Source organism: Salvelinus fontinalis, chromosome 13 (assembly GCF_029448725.1).
Source record: "Salvelinus fontinalis isolate EN_2023a chromosome 13, ASM2944872v1, whole genome shotgun sequence".
Lineage (NCBI taxonomy): Eukaryota > Metazoa > Chordata > Actinopteri > Salmoniformes > Salmonidae > Salvelinus > Salvelinus fontinalis.
In genome coordinates, this window is record NC_074677.1 from 11,803,480 (window position 1) to 11,818,672 (window position 15,193).

The 15,193-nt window shown below is 42.8% G+C and overlaps 1 protein-coding gene across 4 annotated transcripts; it reads left to right on the forward strand.

Moving 5' to 3' along the window:
• Nucleotides 1-380: 380 nt before the first annotated feature.
• On the forward strand, nucleotides 381-8,035 carry adad2 (adenosine deaminase domain containing 2). Of its 4 annotated transcripts, none has more exons than XM_055941697.1 (9): nucleotides 381-479; nucleotides 921-1,400; nucleotides 1,881-2,021; nucleotides 2,204-2,354; nucleotides 2,601-2,768; nucleotides 6,520-6,734; nucleotides 6,835-7,072; nucleotides 7,312-7,446; nucleotides 7,653-8,035. In XM_055941697.1, the coding sequence occupies exons 2-9, from the start codon at nucleotides 941-943 to the stop codon at nucleotides 7,798-7,800; spliced, it is 1,656 nt and encodes a 551-aa protein (XP_055797672.1). In that variant the 5' UTR covers nucleotides 381-479; nucleotides 921-940; the 3' UTR covers nucleotides 7,801-8,035. The 4 variants fall into 4 exon arrangements, with proteins under 4 accessions (XP_055797672.1, XP_055797674.1, XP_055797675.1 ...); XM_055941699.1 differs by having other exon boundaries at nucleotides 7,345-7,446; XM_055941700.1 differs by having other exon boundaries at nucleotides 7,348-7,446.
• The last annotated feature ends 7,158 nt before the right edge of the window (nucleotides 8,036-15,193 follow it).

Sequence of the window (15,193 nt, forward strand, 5' to 3'; positions counted from 1 at the left end):
CCAGCCTCAATGATGGGCATGGGATACATCTTATGTCAGAATTCACAACTCGTAGCAGGTTAGGAGAATTAACGTAATAGGTGAGGGGAATTAGGTTAATGTTAGGAAAATAGTTGAGGTTAGCTAAAATGCAAAACAATTCAACTTGACAAGATGTACGCCATCTAGCAATAGCCCAGCTCCAACGCATGCAGGAGCCTACATTTCTAGACAAACACAAAACGAGAAAAAATAAAAGTTATTGTATTGAACATAGAAACGCGCAATTTTCATATGTTGATGGGGTGGAGATTATGAATATGAAATAGAACATTTCTGACATTGCCCTTTCAACGACGACTCACCATCAAGATTGTAGATGTGTGTAACGTTAGCTAAACAGCAACACTATTGGTTTATCCCAAACACGTCATAAGCTTCTGCTCGTGTCCAAATCCATTGAGGGAACGTCAACCTTCAATTGACATTTCGGGGTGACGGTAACAATTAAATTTTTATGTTCACAGCTAGAACCTTTAATGTGAAAGTAACGCTATGTGACTAAATAATTGAAATATTCACGATTGCTATGTATTAGGAAGCCAAACGAGGCTTGTTACAACTTGTCATTGCAAAACTCTTGTGCATATAACGAAAGTGAGTTTATCCTGCTGGATAAGGACAGGTAAATGGTTTAGCTTGCAAATTCAGTATAGAGAACATTTCGACCTATCTTGCTTCACAAACTTAACTGAGTTACTAGTTAGTTTTTTTGCTGTGGTTCCTGTAATGTCCAAGGACGATTAATAACAGTTCCGAGCTAGCTCACTTTCGTTATATGGGCATTCATCATGCATTGATCATACATGGTAGGGCTGTAGTCAGAGAAATCCTACCCTAACTTGGCTGATGTGTTAAGTATTTTTGGCGTTACCTTTCAGTCTACAGCAGGTCTCATACAATGGTGGACCATAACGTTGTGAACAAGCGGCTGCCGAGAATGGCGGCATCTCTGCTGAAGCGTTTTCCCTCAGAGAGCGAGCCCGGGATGGAGATGCACCACCGGATCAGCAGCAGTGGTGGGGCCATGGGGCGACATTTCGACTGTGATGTCGGTGACCCTCTGGGCTTCGACAAAACCCTATGTATTGATGGTGGTGGTTCCAGGACCCCAAACCTGCTGGGGCCGTTGCTGACAGAAGACTGCATGCATGTCCAGAGGTCATCTTCCCCCAGGCTCCCTCTGCAGAGCCACATGCTGATGCCAGCTGACCTGGAGGATTTTAGCGATGACTGTGACGGGTACTCTCTACCAGGCACACCGCCCCGGTCTGAGGGGGACATCAGCTTCCTCAAACAAGGGGTCCTGGACCAGTTGGACAACCTGGAGAGCAGCCCCAAGAGAGGCAAGCGGGTTGGAGGTGGGTGAGGGGCCAGGTGTCCCTTGTAAAAAAGGTCTTCTGACCTCAATGGGACTTGATAAATAAAATTGAGGGAACAGGCTACTTTCCCTGTAAAGGCACACATAATTAAAGAGATACTTCAGGATTTTGGAAATGAGGCCCTTTATCTACTTCCCCATAGTCAGATGAAATTGTGGATACCGTTTTTATGTATCTGTGTCCAGTATGAAGGATGTTAGAGGTAGTTGCGCTAACACTGGAAGTCTATGGGTATCTGTATATCAGATACCCATAGACTTCCAGCGATTGTGCTAACGCTAGTTAGCATTGGCTCGCGAAATCTCTAACTTCCTTCATACTGGACACAGAGACATAAAAATGGTATCCACGAGTTCATCTAACTCTAGGTAAGTAGCAAGATAAAGGGCCTCATTGCCAAAATCCAGAAGTATTCCTTTAAGCACACTTTAGAAAGATCTTAATGAACATCTCCTCTAGCTGTGTTTCCAGTGGGTTACACAGACTGGCATAAACATCGAATGGCAGCAGTATGCAGCGAGAGGTTTGAGCGCCTCCTGAGGGAGTGTCCAGAGTTCCATAACTGCAAAAGCCACCTGGCTGCCTTTGTCTTAGAGAGAGGTTAGTTCTCCCATACTGCTCACTATAGGTCTCATTCCAGACCCAACATAAGAATTCACCCCAAAATAGGACCCACTGCATTTTTCACATTGGGTAAACGTATGCTCAGTGTGAAACACTGTTCAGCCTAATCTTACATTGACAGTGTGTGTCTATGGGGTGTATTGTTGGTGTATCCTCAGAGGTGATTGACACCGGGGGCCAGTCCTGTGAGCGCTATGAGGTGGTGGCATTGGGCACAGGCCAGTCGAGCTACAGCGGCTGGCTTTGCTTCAGTGGCACCGTGGTGCATGACTGTCATGCCATCGTCATCGCCAGACGGGCTCTCCAAAGGTAGACTACATCCTGGTCGTGTTCATTAGGCACCAAATGGAATAAACAAACTGAAACAGGGAGGGATTACCTGGACTTGTCCAATTCGAAATGCTAATTTTTATTTTCTGTTTTCCATTGTGCCCTAATGAACACAACCCTAATAGGATCCCTCTGATAATCCATTGTCTTCTCTTTTTGAGTTCAGCGTTGCCATTATTACTGGATATCAGAAAATAATGTGTAATATTCCTTTTTTATGTACAGGTATTTGTTCAAGCAGCTGCTGCTGTTCTTCAGCCACGACCCCAAGCACAAGGAACGCTCCATCTACCAGAGCACCTCCGACAGCCACCTGCTCCAGCTCAAGCCCCAGATTTACCTGCACCTCTACACCAACCAGACCCCGAAAGGCGCCGCTCAGTGCATCCTCATGTAAGTGTGTTGTTCACGTCAAAGTGCGTGTATACATTTTTGGGTACTGTATGTGGGTCTTTTTATAAGCTAGGGTACCAGTGACAATTTCCTACACAGTACAACTTTACAGCTGCTGATAAGTCATTGATAATAATCTGCCAATTTTTTCATGTCATTACATTAAGATATAAAGGGGATCATAGCTATATTCAATCAAATTCACAAGTTTAACCTGTTATCATGGTTGGTGTCTTGAAGGATTTGTTCAAAATTGTGACATAAAACAAAATTTCTGTCCTTGCGTTTAATCATTAATCAGCTAAATTAGACATTGAACTTGAACCTTGTAAGAATCCTGGATCTAGCTGTCAGACAGTTTTTTTTGTATGGAGATCTCAGAAATGCAGTGTAACTACCTAACACAGGGGTAGGCAACCCTGGCCCTGATGTTTTTGGTTTAACAGACCTGGAAGACCAGGTGTGTTGAATTTAAGGCAATCACTGAACTGATCAATTATCTCAGTTGGTCGGGTTTGGTACCTAGTTGGAACAAAATCCTGCGGCTATCCAGGAACAGGGTTTCCTTCCCACTGACCTAACATTTTGTGTCTCCTTATGTTACGGGGTGAAAACAGTTTTCATGGGCACACAAATACAAAATTATAAATGTGATTACAAAATCGAATGCTTCTAACCGAAAGAGTCACCGTACCTTGATACTTAAATTGATACTGTCATTATTAACGTGGCTCTTAAATAATTATGCATAATACTTGTTGGATGTGCAGGCACTTGATTCCAGCTGGTTAGTTACGCCTTGATATTTTCACACATCATCTGCTCCAGGAAGGAATTTTCTTAATGACAGTCAAGTGACGAACAGCTGTTGTGATAGCGCATGCGATGCAACAACAGCCAATGTGCTGGAAAAAAGGTATTCACCAGGAATGTCCAGAATATTTGTGTATCATTCGTTACTCCGGTGAAGACAGTTGTGATTGGATCCACGTTGATCTATATACCTAGCGAATTGATGTTGATCATCTGTAGTCTGCTTGATTTACAGCAGGATCTCATTAGATTTAACAGGAAAGCATTAAGGTAACAAATTCATATTTTCATATGTATTTGTGCCTCGGATTGGACAGTCTGCATTGCTTAATTTTGTAGGATAGGCTATCGCGCAACACCCAATGCTATTCCTATACATTATTCAGGATATAATGACAAATTACATGGCCTAGTGGGCTTATTCACAATATGAATAAGCCCACTAGGCCATGTAATTTGTTGTCATTATATATGATCAATATGATCTTATTCACAATACAAGGGCCTTAAAGTAGCCTACTTGAATTTGGAGCTCAGAAAATCAAGTACTGGAATAGGCTGACCTTGAAAATCAGACATTTCCTCAATTTGGTGCTTGAAAAGTCCTTGTAGTTATTGTAGCCAATTTATAAGTTCTCCTGCTCCCTTCATTTTTTTAAATCAGATTTTGTGAGAGATGTGGCCCCTTCACATCAGTTGAAGGGCGGTGTGGTTATTTTGAGGACGACAACTTCTAATGTTGGCGTCAACTTGGCTTTCCAATACAAATCCTTCTATTAAAAAATTTACCTGGGTTTTGGTCACTTTCCCATTATAAAAACAACGATGGTGAGATTAATGCTACCGCTATTCTTGGCTTTATTACTTGTGCCTGCGTTGGCCACATAGGCTAGAGAAAAATCTATTTAGTCAGGCAATGTCCACATTATTCTCATATTTTAGAATGTAATAATAAGTTGAATATCAATGTTTTGGCAAAAAAAAGTGGTAATGGCCTACTTTTTTTTTACACTTTGGGGGCGGGTTCTATATTAGGCCCTATATGTACAATTATATAAATGACACAATTGTATAATCTTGAGGTCTTTGAAAATTACAATTTAAGTTCTTGAAAAAGTACCCATTGACATATTCCCCATGTTGTTACAGCCTGAACTCAATGTATTAAATGTTTTTTTCTCACCCTTCTACACACAATACTCCATAATGACAAAGTGAACATGTTTTTAGACATTTTTGCAAATGTATTGAAGTGAAATACAGAAATATATAATTTGCATAAGTATTCCCACCCCTGATTCAATACATGTTACAATCACCTTTGGCAGCGATTACAGCTGTGAGTCTTTCTGGGTAAGTGTCACGTTCGTTATAGCGATGAGACCAAAGCGCAGCGTGATTTGAATGCATCTTCTTTTAATAAAGAAAGAACACGGAATGAACTATACAAAAACAACAAAACGAACGTGAAGCTATATAATCATAGTGCTGACACAAGCAACTAAACATAGACATAGATAATCACCCACAAAATACTCAAGGAATATGGCTGCCTAAATATGGTTCCCAATCAGAGACAACGATAAACAGCTGCCTCTAATTGAGAACCAATCTAGGCAACCATAAACATACAAAAACCCTAGACAGGACATAAACATATTATCACCCATGTCACACCCTGACCGAACCAAAATAATAAAGAAAACAAAGAATACTAAGGTCAGGGCGTGACAGTAAGTCTCTTAGAGCTTTGTACACCTGGATTTTACAATATTCACACATTATTCTTAAAAAAAATATTCAAGCTCTGTCAAGTTTGTTGATCATTGCTAGACAGCCATTTTCAAGACTTGCCATTGATTTTTCAATCTGATTTAAATCAAAACTGTAACTAGGCCACTCAAAAACATTCAATGTTGGTAAGCAACTCCAGTGTATATTTGGCCTGGTGTCAATGTCTGCTTTTTATTTTTACCCATCTACCAATAGGTGACCTTTGCGTGGGATTGGGAAGCCTCTGGTTGAATCTGTGTTTGAAATTCACTGCTTGACGAAGGAACCGTACAAATAATTGTATATGCGGGGTACAGAGATGAGATAGTCATTCAAAAATCATGTTAAACACTATTATTGCACACAGAGTGAGTCCATGCAACTTATGTTACTTGTTAAGCAAATTTTTACTCCTGAATTTATTTAGGCTTACCATAACAAAGGGTTTGAATAATTATTGACTCAAGACATTTCAGCTTTTCATTTTTAATTAATTTGTAAACATTTCTAAAAACATATTTCCGCTATGACATTAGGGATATTGTTTGTAAGCAAGTGACACACAATCTACATTTAATCCATTTTAAATTCAAGCGGTAGCACAACAAAATGTGGAAAAAGTCAAGGGGTGTGAATACTTTCTGAAGGATCTGTATAGTCCTAGGCCTATATTGTTGTATAGGTGGAGTCCTGGGTCAATTTGCATACGGTATTCACTTTTATTTCTCCAAGTATACATGTGGAACTGCATGAAAATATTTTTTTGTTTCAAACCATTTAGAATTTTTAATCCAAATGTCACATGTCGGCCCCATTATTTATAGGAAGACATAAGATGATCGTTACATGGAGTAATATTATTTGACTATATCAATACTCTCTTGATACTCTAATGCAGGGGTGTCAAACTCATTCCACGGAGGTTCTAGTGTCTGCAGGTTTTTGGTTTTTCCTTTCAATAAAGCCCTAGACAACCAGGTGTGGGGAGTTCCTAACTAATTAGTGATGTTAATTCATCAATCAAGTACAAGGGAGGAGCGAAAACCCGCAGACACTCGGCCCCCCGTGGAATGAGTTTGACACCTGTGCTCTAATGTATCGATTCCCCCCCACCCCGATCTCTATTAACTATGTCCTGTACATACTCCTATCTGTCTCTCCACAGGAAGTCTCTGAGCAGCAGCTACTCCTCTCTGAAGCTACAGTGCCACGCCAAGGGCTCCCTGATTCCTGTGGCCTTCCTCCACCCCAGTGTGTGGGGCGCCCGCGTGTGCTGCATGTCCGACAGCGACAAGCTGTGCCGCTGGACTGTCACTGGGATTCAGGGCGCGCTGCTTAGCCACTTCGTCCAGCCACTGTACATCACCAGTGTGGTGCTGGGTAAACATTTTGCTACTGAACAAAGCCAATGGCTTTAAAATTGAAAAAAGAAAGACCCACAGAAATGAAAAACTTAGATATACTGGTCTCTATTATTCAGGTGACTCCAGCCAGTACTCTGAGAAGGTGTCGGAGACCATCAACAAGCGCCTGGGCGAGGGGGGCTGGGAGGAGCTGCTGGCCCCGCCATTCAGCAAGAAGAGTATTTTCTTCCTCAGCAGTGAGGGGGTGGGGCCTCCACTCAGCACTGCCCACTGCACAGACCTCAGCATCAACTGGTGCCTCGGGGACGCCAGCATCGAGGTCCTAGACAGCACCAAAGGCTTCACTGTGGACGGGTAAGTAAGAGCAGAGCAGGTCCTGTGGCCTAGGATGTTGGTTATATCAGGGCAAAGGACACAGAACTGGGGCCTGTTCAGTAGGGTGCAATCTTACATAATACATCCCCTTGGCTTGTATATTTACATTCTACTACTTACTAGATATAGATTAGTACTTTAGACATCGGCATTGTGGTGAGAGTTTTCTTTGGTGCCTCAGGGATGGTAATGTTTTTAGACTTCTCTCTGTCCCTCAGTTCCCCATTTGTGAGTGGCTCTGGCTTCTCCAGCAGGCTGTGCAAGAGGGCCCTCTACAGCAACTTCCGCAAAATTGCAACTCTGGGAGGATACCGCTGCCTACAGGATCTCCCCACGTACCACAGTGCCAAAGTGTGTGTGTGTTAATTGCTAATCATTGAAAATGTAACCTGAATTGTGTAAGCTACTCTGTCAGTTTGAATGAACAGATTTATAATTGGCAGGGATGTGTCATTTATCATGTAATGCTGGATTATTTGAGTTTTTCTTTTGAAGGTATGAATGTGAGCCATTGATATGTAGTCTGTGGTGAATGATTTGTGTAACCTTGTTGTTGCAGGTGGAGGCTCACTCCTACCAGAATGCCAAGACCGTGGTCAACCAGCAGTTCCTGTCCAACAACGCAGGTCCATGGAACTCTAAACACCTCGTGGACAGCTTCAGTCCCTGAGCCGCTCAGAGTGGAGGGTGGCACAGTGGTTCATTAGTAAGGGTTTCTTTTGAAGGACAGAAGCGGTTGGAGTCTGTTACTTTCTGCATTAAAGGTATTCCCCCTGAGTTTTCCTGTGTTCAAATAAGCAGTATTGCACGCTCTGTGTGCCAAGTTTGACAGGTATGTCTACCCGTTCTGTTTTCATCAAGTATTCAATAATGTGCAAAATAAAGAGAACTCTGAAGTTAATCAGATTTAAATCTTGAATTAAAGGTGAGCATGAACTAAAACTAGGCCCTGTGATTGACTAAAGTCCTGTCCAGGGTGTGTACTTGTGCATTAAGCTGCTTCATGCTACAGAATCAGGGAAATCGCAACTGCTCTATGAGCCGTTCTGGCTCGGACAAGACTTACTTGCAGGTCCCATGAATTTAAGACCTTTTTAATGCCTCTTTGAGTGCAATTGAATACCAATTTTGGGTCTCCGCGCACCACACACCTGCTAATATTCCTCTCCAAGAATGAGCCCGTGTTGGCAAAAAGTTGGATTTTTAGGGCTATAGCCTAGATGGCTCATATTATCAGGCAGGTGTGCTATTTTAGCAATGAGCATAATCCTGTAGCTTTACGGATGTTGTAGCATAGTGGCTAGGCTATAGATGGCTGAAGCATGGGGTTGCTCATCTTCATTTGTTTAGGTTACCCCAATGGGCTGATCAATAGCTAGATCAAACTCAAGTGTGCAGAATTTTGGCTTCGATACCAATACCAGCTTAGTGTAATGATACTCCATACCATATCAGTACCACTGTCGGAAAAATGCCTTAGTAAAATATACAGCAGTGTTCCTGTATAAAACATGTGGTCAACTCTTTGGAGAGCTAGGCCACTGGGTATGCAGCCTTTTGATCCAGCACTACTCAAACACATCGGAGTCCGCTTAACAAAGTCCTGTTGAGTTGTAGAATCTGGTGTGTTGGCGTAGGGCTAGAACAAAAGTCTGCACACCCAGTAGCTCTCCTGGAGTTATTATGCTGTAACATTTGAACATTAGCATACAACAAACAAGTCTAATAAAATAATTCCCTCATTCAATGAATCAGGTATAAAATGGCTATACTTCAAAGCAAGGTAGTGAAACTGGAGGGCTCGACTGACTTTATCCAGTCCAAAGTAAGACATTAAAATACACAAAACAAAAATATAAACACTATGTAAAGTGTTGGTTTCATGAGCTGAAATAAAATGTTCCATATGCACAAAAGGCTTATTTGTCAAATTCTGTGCACAAATTTGTTTACATCCCTGTTGGTGAGCATTTCTCATTTGCTAAAATAATCCATCCACCTAACAGGTGTGGCATATCAAGAAGCTGATTAAATAGCATGATCATTACACTGGTGCGCGTTGTGCTGGGTAAAATAAAAGGCCACTTTGACATGTTGTCACACAATGCCACAAAATTACTTCGGTAAGAGGATGGCAAAGTCACTGTCGGGAATTTTCTGTTTATCGACCCAGCTCTAGTTAGTGTTGTCGTCAATCAAAATGTATAGGCAGGGTTGGGTAGGTTTCTTTCTAAATGTAATCCGTTAGTTACCTGTCCAAAATTGTAATCAGTAATGTAACTTTTGGATTACCCAAACTCATTAACGTAATCAGATTACATTCCATTACTTTTAGATTACTTTCCCCTTAAGAGGCATTAGAAAAAGACAAAACTGTATGCTATCAATTGAATGACATCTATTGCAGGATAAATCAATGTTAAAGTGTACATAGCTGGCCATACACTACCGTTCAAAAGTTTGGGGTCACTTAGAAATGTCCATGTTTTTGAAATGAAGCACATTTTTTGTCCATTTTAAAATAACATCAAATTGATCAGAAATACAGTGTAGACATTGTTAATGTTGTAAATGACTATTGTAGCTGGAAATGGCTTTTTTAATGTAATATCTACATAGGAGTACAGAGGCCCATTATCAGCAACCATCACTACTGTGGCACGCTGTGGCAAGTCTATCCAATGGCACGTTGTGGTAGCTAATCCAAGTTTATCGTTTTAAAAAGCTAATTGATCATTAGAAAACCCTTTTGCAATTATGTTAACACAGCTGAAAACTGTTGTCCTGATTAAAGAAGCAATAAAACTGGCCTTCAGACTAGTTGAGTATCTGGAGCATCAGCATTTGTGGGTTTGATTACAGGCTCAAAATGGCTCTTCGTTTCTGGCAAAATAGCCAGAAGCTAAGTGACCCCAAACTTTTGAACAGTAGTGTTTATGGATGTAAAATTTTACGTCATGGGGTGGTTTTTATTTATTTAACCTTTATTTAACTAGGCAAGTCAGTTAATAACAAATTCTTATTTACAATGACAGCCTACCAAAAGGCAAAAGACCTCCTGCGGGGATGGGATACATTTTTTTTATTTTTATAAAACGCATTACAACAAGAGAGACCTAAGACAACAACACAGCATGGCAGCAACACATGACAACACAGCATGGTAGCAACACATGGCAGCAACACAAAACATGGTACAAACATTATTGGGCACAGACAACAGCAAAAAGGTAGACAACAATGCATCATGCAAAGCAGCCACCGGTCAGTAAGAGTGTCAATGATTGAGTCTTTGAATGAAGAGATTGAGATAACTGTTCAGTTTGAGTGTTTGTTGCAGATCGTTCCAGTCGCTAGCTGCAGCGAACTGAAAAGAGGAGCGACCCAGGGATGTGTGTGATTTGGGGACCTTTAACTGAATGTGACTTGCAGAACGGGTGTTATATGTGGAGGATGAAGGCTGCAGTTGATATCTCAGGTAGGGGGGAGTGAGGTCTTGCGACAGGTATACAGAGATGGCCAGTTTATAGAGGAGTATAGCGTGCAGTGATGTGTCCTATAAGGAGTATTGGTGGCAAATCTGATGGCCAAATGGTAGAGAACATCTAGCTTCTCGAGAGCATACCTGCCAATCTATAAATTATGTCTCCGTAATCTAGCATGGGTAGGATGGTTATTTGAATCAGCTTTGATATGTGCTTAGAGAAGGACAGTGTACCGTCTAGCCATACTCCCATGTACTTGTATGAGGTGACTACCTCAAGCTCTAAACCCTCAGAGGTAGTAATCACACCTGTAGGGAGAGTGAGTAATGTTTGGTCTAATGCTGTTTTGAAAGTCAAGAAGCAGAAAAATAAAGTACATTACAATGATATATTTTACTTTATGGGAACTGAATGCTAAATTAAGGCTGCCAAGCTTCTTCTAACCCATCGCTTTCTACATATAATAATACGATTAAATTATACCTTTACATTAAAAACCGAAGTCTATCAGAATTCCAGTCATTCCAATACACGTTATACCCCTTTATTTTCAAGAATAGGACTTGGAAATATGGAAGTATAGATTAGCAAAATTGTTTTACCTGAGCATGACTGCAAAACTAAGGACTTATTAGCCACTGTTGTTTATGATTTTGGAGGACTGATTGGGCTCATTGATTCGAGTTGAAAAATAAATGATGCGCTCATGGAATGGCATGCTTTGAGCACTACTGAAAAGTGCTATTTACATGTGAAAAATGAATGTCATATGCTGCATTTGCTATAGGCCTATTATTTACTTTTTTGTTGGTGATACTTTATCTTGATGATATGCAGCTGTTTAAAGGGCACATTTTACAGATGAAACAATAAAACGGTCGCCCCGCCTCTGTTTTGGTAAAAAGCTGAGGGATGTAACCACTCTCAGATTAATAGACAGAGCAATGGATGCAAGGACTGACCATCCATGATATTGACATTATTGTTTTAACCATGTTATGAGGCTATAAAGTGTTTGTTTACATTTACAATGTTTATAAACATTGAAGAAAAACAAGCTTATATTTTGGGTTCTCATGGTGTGTGACTGACAGTTGAACTAAACTCATGAGGCATTTAAGTTATATTCTTCAAGAATCAATGGAGATAAGTCCAATGGATGTAGCAACTACAGATTGCCCCTTTAACTCTATCAAAAGTGTGCAAGTTTGAGCATGTATCCATTAGGCCTATGGAATAAAAAAAATTATCAGCATGAATTAAATTGAGCAATAAAAGCCCCACTTTTATTCCATAGGCTTGGATCCGCAATATGCAGCTGTTGCAAGAGCACGTTTTTCACTGGCTGTCCACTGGTTTCAAAAACAATGATTGATAGGCAGCTTAAATTTATTGAATTCAACCATTATTGGTTTGAAATGCATATTTAGATTTGTGAACAGCCATCCACAACAACCACAATCCGTAAAGAGAAAATAGCTAAATGAGAGAGTAGCAGTGTGATTCACATCAATGCGCAATGTAGAAAACAATTATAAGTGATATCCGTATCGCCGTAGACTACACGACTACTGTCATTTTTACCAAGCGTTTATTCAAATTGGATAATCTTTGGATGCCGACAGCAATAGCACAATTGGAAGACATAGCTTGGACTGTAGCCTAAAAAAGTATATTCCTGCTCTTTTCCTGCTGTCCATCAAACACATGTGGTGTATCATCATAGTGGTCCCTGTATATAGTCTATTTTGCGCTCTCCTCTCCCAGTGTAGCTAATTTCTCAGTAAGGAAAGTAGCTATTGGCTGTCCTAAAAGTCGCTAGAATCGCTAAATGACGTCATCGCCTAATTTGCATAATTGGCCATGTGCAGGTAATTGTGATGGACACTGTAGGAGAGAGGAATAAGTAGTGGGAGAGACAAAAAGTGAGTAAAAAAAACACCCTAAATATGTTTAGAACTACAAATGAACTTTCTTCTGTCGATTCTTGTTTTTTTTTTTATGTCACAATTCCAACCCTCCTCCTTTATCCGGGCTTGGAACTGGCAAAAGTGACCCAAAAGAGACACTGGCGGAGTTACTTCGTTTTTATTGTAATTATTATTATTTTTATTAGTTTCGTTTTCTTAATTTGGTTTGGTTTTTAACCAAATGTATCCATCTATTGGCCCTTTGAGTACATCAACATTTGCTAGTGGATTCAGCACCTTGCTGCTCACAGACTTGATCAGGCTAGCCAAGCTGTCAAGTAGCTTAAGAGGATCTACTTGCTCTCCCTCAAAAGCCTTGATGGCCAACTGTACCTCACCCAGCACTGACTTCAAAAAAGTCAGATACAATATGTTTTGAGGATTACATTTTACATTTAACATTTAAGTCATTTAGCAGACGCTCTTATCCAGAGCGACTTACAAATTGGTGCATTCACCTTATGACATCCAGTGGAACAACCACTTTACAATAGTGCATCAGATCTTTTAAGGGGGGGGGGGGGGGGGGGGGGGGGGGGGCGCAGAAGGATTGCTTTATCCTAGGTATTCCTTGAAGAGGTGGGGTTTCAGGTGTCTCCGGAAGGTGGTGATTGACTCCGCTGTCCTGGCGTCGTGAGGGAGTTTGTTCCACCATTGGGGGGCCAGAGCAGCGAACAGTTTTGACTGGGCTGAGCGGGAACTGTACTTCCTCAGTGGTAGGGAGGCGAGCAGGCCAGAGGTGGATGAACGCAGTGCCCTTGTTTGGGTGTAGGGCCTGATCAGAGCCTGAAGGTACTGAGGTGCCGTTCCCCTCACAGCTCCGTAGGCAAGCACCATGGTCTTGTAGCGGATGCGAGCTTCAACTGGAAGCCAGTGGAGAGAGCGGAGGAGCGGGGTGACGTGAGAGAACTTGGGAAGGTTGAACACCAGACGGGCTGCGGCGTTCTGGATGAGTTGTAGGGGTTTGATGGCACAGGCAGGGAGCCCAGCCAGCAGCGAGTTGCAGTAATCCAGACGGGAGATGACAAGTGCCTGGATTAGGACCTGCGCCGCTTCCTGTGTGAGGCAGGGTCGTACTCTGCGGATGTTGTAGAGCATGAACCTACAGGAACGGGCCACCGCCTTGATGTTGGTGGAGAACGACAGGGTGTTGTCCAGGATCACGCCAAGGTTCTTAGCGCTCTGGGAGGAGGACACAATGGAGTTGTCAACCGTGATGGCGAGATCATGGAACGGACAGTCCTTCCCCGGGAGGAAGAGCAGCTCCGTCTTGCCGAGGTTCAGCTTGAGGTGGTGATCCGTCATCCACACTGATATGTCTGCCAGACATGCAGAGATGCGATTCGCCACCTGGTCATCAGAAGGGGGAAAGGAGAAGATTAATTGTGTGTCGTCTGCATAGCAATGATAGGAGAGACCATGTGAGGTTATGACAGAGCCAAGTGACTTGGTGTATAGCGAGAATAGGAGAGGGCCTAGAACAGAGCCCTGGGGGACACCAGTGGTGAGGAGACAGATTCTCGCCACGCCACCTGGTAGGAGCGACCTGTCAGGTAGGACGCAATCCAAGCGTGGGCCGCGCCGGAGATGCCCAACTCGGAGAGGGTGGAGAGGAGGATCTGATGGTTCACAGTATCGAAGGCAGCCGATAGGTCTAGAAGGATGAGAGCAGAGGAGAGAGAGTTAGCTTTAGCAGTGCGGAGCGCCTCCGTGATACAGAGAAGAGCAGTCTCAGTTGAGTGACTAGTCTTGAAACCTGACTGATTTGGATCAAGAAGGTCATTCTGAGAGAGATAGCAGGAGAGCTGGCCAAGGACGGCACGTTCAAGAGTTTTGGAGAGAAAAGAAAGAAGGGATACTGGTCTGTAGTTGTTGACATCGGAGGGATCGAGTGTAGGTTTTTTCAGAAGGGGTGCAACTCTCGCTCTCTTGAAGACGGAAGGGACGTAGCCAGCGGTCAAGGATGAGTTGATGAGCGAGGTGAGGTAAGGTAGAAGGTCTCCGGAAATGGTCTGGAGAAGAGAGGAGGGGATAGGGTCAAGCGGGCAGGTTGTTGGGCGGCCGGCCGTCACAAGACGCGAGATTTCATCTGGAGAGAGAGGGGAGAAAGAGGTCAAAGCACAGGGTTGGGCAGTGTGAGCAGAACCAGCGGTGTCGTTTGACTTAGCGAACGAGGATCGGATGTCGTCGACCTTCTTTTCAAAATGGTTGACGAAGTCGTCTGCAGAGAGGGAGGAGGGGGGGGGAGGGGGAGGAGGATTCAGGAGGGAGGAGAAGGTGGCAAAGAGCTTCCTAGGGTTAGAGGCAGATGCTTGGAATTTAGAGTGGTAGAAAGTGGCTTTAGCAGCAGAGACAGAAGAGGAAAATGTAGAGAGGAGGGAGTGAAAGGATGCCAGGTCCGCAGGGAGGCGAGTTTTCCTCCATTTCCGCTCGGCTGCCCGGAGCCCTGTTCTGTGAGCTCGCAATGAGTCGTCGAGCCACGGAGCGGGAGGGGAGGACCGAGCCGGCCTGGAGGATAGGGGACATAGAGAGTCAAAGGATGCAGAAAGGGAGGAGAGGAGGGTTGAGGAGGCAGAATCAGGAGATAGGTTGGAGAAGGTTTGGGCAGAGGGAAGAGATGATAGGATGGAAGAGGAGAGAGTAGC

Excerpts from the sequence above, each read along its gene's own strand:
- adad2 (XM_055941697.1), top strand. The coding sequence starts at position 941 with ATGGTGGACCATAACGTTGTGAACAAGCGGCTGCCGAGAATGGCGGCA. Across the intron at positions 6,735-6,834 it reads CATCACCAGTGTGGTGCTGG|GTGACTCCAGCCAGTACTCT; the intron begins GTAAACATTTTG and ends TCTATTATTCAG. Across the intron at positions 7,073-7,311 it reads AAAGGCTTCACTGTGGACGG|TTCCCCATTTGTGAGTGGCT; the intron begins GTAAGTAAGAGC and ends TCTGTCCCTCAG.